The 6825-nt window shown below is 41.5% G+C and overlaps 1 protein-coding gene across 1 annotated transcript; it reads left to right on the forward strand.

The window, feature by feature from the left end:
• The first annotated feature begins 262 nt into the window (after positions 1–262).
• Positions 263–4743, forward strand: LOC311007542 (gamma-aminobutyric acid receptor-associated protein-like 2). Its single transcript, XM_084000780.1, has 4 exons — positions 263–489; positions 1758–1813; positions 1905–2077; positions 4165–4743. Exons 1-4 carry the CDS (start codon positions 456–458, stop codon positions 4253–4255), a joined length of 354 nt encoding a protein of 117 aa, XP_083856906.1. The 5' UTR covers positions 263–455; the 3' UTR covers positions 4256–4743.
• The last annotated feature ends 2082 nt before the right edge of the window (positions 4744–6825 follow it).

A 6825-nucleotide genomic window follows, 5' to 3' on the forward strand; every position in this document is an offset into this window, starting at 1 on the left:
CACAGAGCGAGAAACATGCGGGAGGCCCAAACATGACGAACAGGGAATACTGCCAAGAAGGTGGTGTGAAAATCACATATCCACGATAGATATCCAAAGTTTGTAGTTGTAAAATGCCGATTTGATGGAAATGTGTTAATTCAAGCTTCACATTTACATTATTTCGGAATAAGAAAGTGACAATGTTGCGTCTTCTCCTCGGCTCGCTCCCCCTCCGCTGCGCGGCGGAATGGTACGGTCCCTCGTGACGTCATCGCTGGCTCTTCGCGAAGACGGGGCTGTTGTTTGTTGTTTTGCTGAGGAGCTCGTTGCCGCTGCGCCCTTAGAGTGTCTACTCAAGAGGTTAACATCCAGACAACACAGAAAGAGAGACAAAAAGAAGAAAACCTGAGTTAACTGTGAAGTCGTGTTTATAATCTGTCACATCGAGCGAAAAGAGCCCGGAAACGGCAAACATGAAATGGATGTTCAAAGAGGATCATTCCTTGGGTAAGGGAGGAGGGAGGTGATCAAAATAGTGTCAGAAAATGTCTACGCAGATTAATTTTCTTGAAGGATATGCGTTATTCAGGGCTGTAATAGTGTGATTGGGGGCGTAATGTTTATAAAAGCCAACTTAAAAAGACGTCGGCCGCTAGACTGGCCTGTCCTTCAGGCTTTTGTTCAGAGAGGAGGCTTTGGTTTGTAGCCTAGCTGTGTCGACCGCATCAAACACATTAAAAATGGCTGAAAATATTAATGTCAGTTCATGTAAAACCCTCCTCGCTTATCTCCGCTCACAAAATGACGCTTTGAGTGAGTATGGTCCACGAATCATCGTGTCTTTTGTCCTCACAAGTAAAGGGGGGAGACGAGCTGCTTCCTGGCTAATGGTGGGTATTGACACATTAAGCTGCTGAGCCTCCGCTCTGTATTGACCTGCTGTTTGCAGCAGCAGGACAATGCAGCTTCAATGTGTCTGTTGTGCAGCTAAACATCAGATTATTCATCCGTCTCCACCTGACTTTAACTCCACTGGCACGGAAAAGGAAGTTGTTGAGCAGAAGAGCTGCAGCAGGCCTCAAGGCCGACTCGGCTCCCGATTAAAGCTGAAATGATCTGTCACTAATGATCAGTCATCAGCCAGACAACTATTGCCATCTGTCAAATACACGGATCCCAATTAAAAGTGACGGGACCTGATCAAAAGTGAAACAGAAAGGAAAAAAAAGGTACCGCTGCACGAGTGACAATCAACCAGAGTGTTTACAATTTTATGGTGTATATTTTATAATCACTGATTCAAATAATTTGTTGACAAAATGTCATAAAAATGTAAAAAAAAACAGAATAGTGGAAAAGTACAGCACTGTTTCTCATAAGTCAAAGTTATAGTTGTCTTGTCCACCTGATGTCTTAGGGGGGCTAATAATCAGATAATGGTTTCAGCAGGAAGTTAGTGTAACAGAAATGGCACCACTATCCCAGAGTTAATGTGCTGCTGATGTTTTATTCATGATAAAAGCTGCTCATTCGTCTTTAAGTGAACAAATTGATGGTTGTAGTTCAGACGGTCGCTGTGCATCTTAATTCACAGCGGACGCCCATAGATCTCACACCTCAGTTGTCCAGTATTGATCTGTGTCCATCACCCGCTTCCTCTGATGCTGTTCAAAAGTGGAGGTATTGAGTAAGAGACATGTATTACTGTTCTCATGTGAAACAACCAACTGATTGATGCCAATGTTTTGTCTTTGTTTTTTGTTTCCGTCCTGAAGAACATCGATGCATAGAGTCAGCCAAAATACGCAACAAGTACCCTGACAGGGTGCCGGTGAGTGATGATAATGTAACTCCATGTCTGCTTTCTTTCATCACATGTTGCCTGTTGTTCTACTCACATCTGTGTGTGTGTGGTTTGTCAGGTGATTGTGGAGAAAGTCTCTGGATCACAGATCGTGGACATCGACAAAAGGAAGTACCTGGTCCCCTCTGACATCACAGTGGCTCAGTTCATGTGGATCATCAGGAAACGCATCCAGCTGCCCTCAGAGAAGGCCATCTTCTTGTTTGTGGACAAGACCGTGCCTCAGTCCAGGTCTGAGCCAGGACATTAGAGATTTTGTTAATGTACTTATTTTTTTACTTTTAGTCATAATTAATCAGATCATTCAGGTGTCTGTTTCAGACCTGAGAACAAGGAAAACAATCTTAATCAGGCAAACAAAAAAACACTATTCATACAACACAAGCAAACAATGGGAAGAGTCGTAAAAATCTGATCTATTTAGCTTTAACATTTTAAAATGACAGTGTGGCAATACAATACAAAACATAATTGCTTTTTTTATTTTTTGGAAAAATCTTATTTAAACTTATAAAACTCTTATACCCCTCTTACCCTGATTAGACAGAAGTTTGCTTATTTTCATCTCTGTCAACACATGTGAGGGATATCTGGGGTTAGGTCGTTAGTGCATCGTGTAGTTGTAAACATCTGATGATGATTCTTGTGACGTTTGCCATTAGTGATAAAGTGCTTAGATAAACAGGATGTAGCTGTGGAAGTGAAGATGCTGCAGCATGACGGCACAGAATCTCTGTTATCAAGTGCTGACACAAAAGTTGAGGTCACGATAGTTTTACATTTTGAACAGGACAGACAGTCTTCGATGTCGTAGAGGAAACTGAGCCTGATAATCGGTCTCTGCTGCAGGGGCAGAAAAAACATGGATGTGATCTGTTCCACATTTGAAACAAGTCTGTGATTAAGAAGTGAGGAAGAATTCAGAGGCCGAGTGAGGAGCAGTTGGAGCCTCAGCTGGAGCAGAGCCAGGGGCGTCTGGGAAAAAATGGACAATGAAGTACTGATTAGCTGAGCTGGGATCAGATGCTCCCGGGCTGCAAGGAAAGAACATGATCTTGCAAAAAAGACAAAAAACTATTATTGCTAATTCATGCCGTAATTCCCTTGAACTTGGTGTAGTTTGAAAAATTACACCAACATTTTTTTTTTGGATTATTAAACTAAAAAAAAAAAGTTCTTTGGATCAGTTGGATGAGGAATCGTTTGAACAGCTGGGCTGTAACTAGTCTGTAACCTCATGGTCATATAAGGCTGTTGAGATAAAAGTACAGTCAATCATATTTATGGCTCTTATCAGCAGGCGCTCAGTGAAATTTCAGGCGTCATCACAGTCTGTATAAAGTGACACTGTCCCCTGTGGCCTCTTATCGCCATCATGTGTCTTCTGTGGTTTGAGTGCAGAGGCACCGTCAGCGCTGCGTTTTTATTAAGTAAACACAAAAGAGAAGTAGGTGGAGACGGTTGAACTCATCACACTGCCACACAGCAAGGAATAATAATCCACTGTAAAGGTTTCACACAGAGGCTGATTCATCAGCCAGGGTGAGCAGCAGTTACACCCAACACTCCTCTCCAGCTCGTTGGTCATCACCCAGCACCTTCAGTCTCTATTTTTAGTCCCGTCACAGAGAGCAACAAGTAGGGGGGATTACAGCATTGGTCAGTGTAGTGACACATACAGCTCAATATTACTGACATTTTGCTTTGACCAGGTTCATGGTGTTATTATTATTTTGGCCCAAACTCACATAAGCAAAAGATTAAAGAGATTAGAAAGATTTAGCCTAAGTTTTTTTCTTGTTGTCAAGTCTTCCAGAAATACGTTTTCTCTTGGTCCCAATCCAAGTCTTTTGATATCTGGCATAAACTGACATTTGCTCAAATATTCATAAAATATGTATCTGACATGTTATGATAAAATTCTCCGGCAAATATTGAAGGTTCTGATTAAAGACTGTTGAACTGATGAGCTTAAATTATTGAGCGGATATTAAGGAAGGAAGGATCTACAGCTGTACAGAGGTATGAGAGAGGTAGAGCATCTTCCCTGACCAACAATCTTTGAGCTAAGCGATTTCATCACGCCTCCTGACAGACTGATTACAATTGCTGCAGCAGTAGATAAGGTTTTTAAAAAGTTGGTGTTGTCTTATATTTGATAACATCAGGTCTCTCTCAGGAGCAGACATGAATCTGAAATATCAAATGGGGAAAATGGTGGATTTGCTGAAGTAAAACACAGTAACATGGAATAAGATCAGAGGATGTCGTGGGTCACCTGTGGTCTCCCGTAGTAACCGCCTCTCATCTTGTTGCAGCATCACGATGGGGCAGCTGTACGAGAAGGAGAAGGACGAGGATGGCTTTTTATACGTGGCGTACAGCGGGGAGAACACCTTTGGTTTTTAAATCAAGAAGCCATTATCATGACCGGCCTTTTCCCGCGGCGCCGCGCGGCCACACCGACACCCACCCACATCTAATCACAGCCCCGACTCTGCCCCTGGAGACACGGAGGGAAGCCCCAGAGAGATTCAGCCACACGAACGCAACAGAAGGATGTACAGACCGCTCCCGACTTGATGAACGTAATGAGTGCACCGGCGTGTTTGTTCTGGCCCATGTTGCACCACTTCTTTACAGATACATAGATTCAGTTGTGTATAGTGTGTTATATTTCAATTATTATCTGTTTGATGTTGTGATTTGAGTGTTTTAGGAGGAGCTTTGATTTTATTTTATGTTTTTTTTTTTCACATTTTAAACGATATGTGTGAATGACTTTTGCTTTTAGTTCTGCTTTCCTCTTTGGAGACAATATTAAAAAAAAAAAAAAAAATTAATTTAAGTATTTGAAGGTAAGGTAGCTGGATGACCTAACCAATAAAAAGATTCAAAATAAACCTTGTTGTGGTTGTTTTTTGATTCCAGCACTGTATTTATGGAAAGTTGCTTTACTTTTAGTTATCTTTATTTTAATAACTACATTTATAAATTTCTGAATTAATTGAATAACTCGTCGCTCTTTTCGTGGTAAAAATTCAAATCTTATTTTGTCCAAACAACCAAAAACTCCAAAATCTTGCATGGACTTAAAGTAAAGTGTTGCACTTGAAGTTCAATATCTAAGTGAAAAAAAAATCAATGTTTAGGCAAATATGTTTAAAAAGTGACTTTATACTCAAAATAGTTTCTAAAATTTCTTTCATTTTTTTTAGAAGCTTTGCTTTGACATGTGGAAGTTATCAAAGGCTTTGAACAGTCTTAGTATAAACACACGTACATAAATACATGTCCTCTACTTTTGACCAATACTTTTGTCAGTTTTACAGCTTCTTTTTTTTTCAAAAAGTTTAAAGCAGATATCAGCTTCACGGCCGTTTCGGCTAATGCTGCGTTCAAGGCAGGCTTTTGAAACCGTAAGTTACAGCTTCAAGTCACAACTACGACTTGGTAGCGTTCCAGGTAACCCGTAGCTCGTGTTTTTACCATCCTGTTGTCTGTGAAAGTTCCCTATAACGGCCACTCGTAACTTCCGACCCGTGAACTCGTACCAGATCGAACTGGTACGACTTCACAGGAAGGAAAAACACAAAGTACGAGTTTCTTTGAACGCACCATGAGTTAGCAGCCCCCGCCCTTGTCAGGCATCAATTGGTCCTCGTGCTACGTCACCACATTCACGCGCATCCCTTGGCTGCACACACAGCCCGTCATGCCGTTCTCTCTCCTCATTGGATAACACTTGTATCCCACAAGGAAAATTTTCTCCTCGGGTTACAGCAGAGCAGAGTGACGGAGAGACTCGTGTTTAGGCTGAAATACTTCATGTAAGTGATTGCTGACGGAAAATAGGACTATTTAGGACTTATATTAACAAAAACATTCCACTGATATCTGCTTTAAGTTCAAGCTGCTGTAAACAACAATATTTGAGATGCTGATATGTTTCCAACATTGTGTCAACAGTGAGAAACTCAGTGGATCTATTAATTTGCAATATAAATATAACTTGAAAACTATGTGACAATGTAGTTTTCCCGTTTTCACTTCCTCTTCAGTACTTGGTAGCACACAAAACATCTACCAGAGGAAGCTGTCTGACGTCTGACTGCTGATGTACAGTAGACTGTGTTGACCTCTGACCCCCGTGTCCTCTTTGTTACAGTGGATCACCAGCTTCATCTTGATTCATGTAATGGTCTAAAATTTTTATTTTTTTATTTCTTTACTGTGTCTAACAAGATTCAAGAGAGCTTTCTGTCATTTCACCAGTGTACAAGTAGCCACATCATGAGATGAAAACGGTTTCTCCAGGAGGAAAATGACAACAGTGCAAAAACAATAAATATGTACAAAAGAAAAACAAGTAGCTGATCCATCCATCCATCCATTGTCTATCAATGCAGGGTTGCAGGGGTGCTGGAGTTGGAGTCATCCCCACATAACATAGGGTGAGGACAGGTCGACAGGTCACCAGTCTATCACAGGGCCCACAAGGCTGAGAAAAACAGTCTTACACACTCATATTCACACACCTACAGAAAAATTTGCCAATCAACCCAGTGCACATGTCTGTGGACTGTGGGAAGAAGCAAGAGAAACTAGAGAGAACCGACCAACACAGGCAGAGGGAGAACATGGAAACTCCCCACAGGAAGGCCCCAGGCCCAGGAATCAAACCCAGAGCCTTCTTGCTGACAGATGACACCACTGTTCTACCATGCTGCCACGTTGTTTTTCAGATGTTTTGATTGTCTGAAGTGTCATTGTGCAAAGAACGGATTTGACAGAGCTCTAGTCCAGTCACTGTGTGTTCACACACACATATTTGTGTTAACAATACAAATTAGTACATGTCTCAATCATCGTATGTATCAGGCGCGTGTCTACAGGTGGGCTGGGGTGGGGGGAGGAAATCCAATGAAAACTCACAGGTATAGCTTCTTCTTCTTTTCTTTTTCTTTTTTTGAAATTTC

This window comes from Trachurus trachurus (genome assembly GCF_905171665.1).
Source record: "Trachurus trachurus genome assembly, chromosome: 3".
NCBI classification, from domain to species: Eukaryota; Metazoa; Chordata; class Actinopteri; order Carangiformes; family Carangidae; genus Trachurus; species Trachurus trachurus.

What these genes read in the sequence shown, in the direction of transcription:
- LOC311007542 (XM_084000780.1), top strand. Translation starts at nt 456, where the DNA reads ATGAAATGGATGTTCAAAGAGGATCATTCCTTGG. An exon ending in AGTACCCTGACAGGGTGCCG is followed by an intron (nt 1,814 to 1,904) that starts GTGAGTGATGAT and finishes GTGGTTTGTCAG; the next exon opens with GTGATTGTGGAGAAAGTCTC. An exon ending in AAGACCGTGCCTCAGTCCAG is followed by an intron (nt 2,078 to 4,164) that starts GTCTGAGCCAGG and finishes ATCTTGTTGCAG; the next exon opens with CATCACGATGGGGCAGCTGT.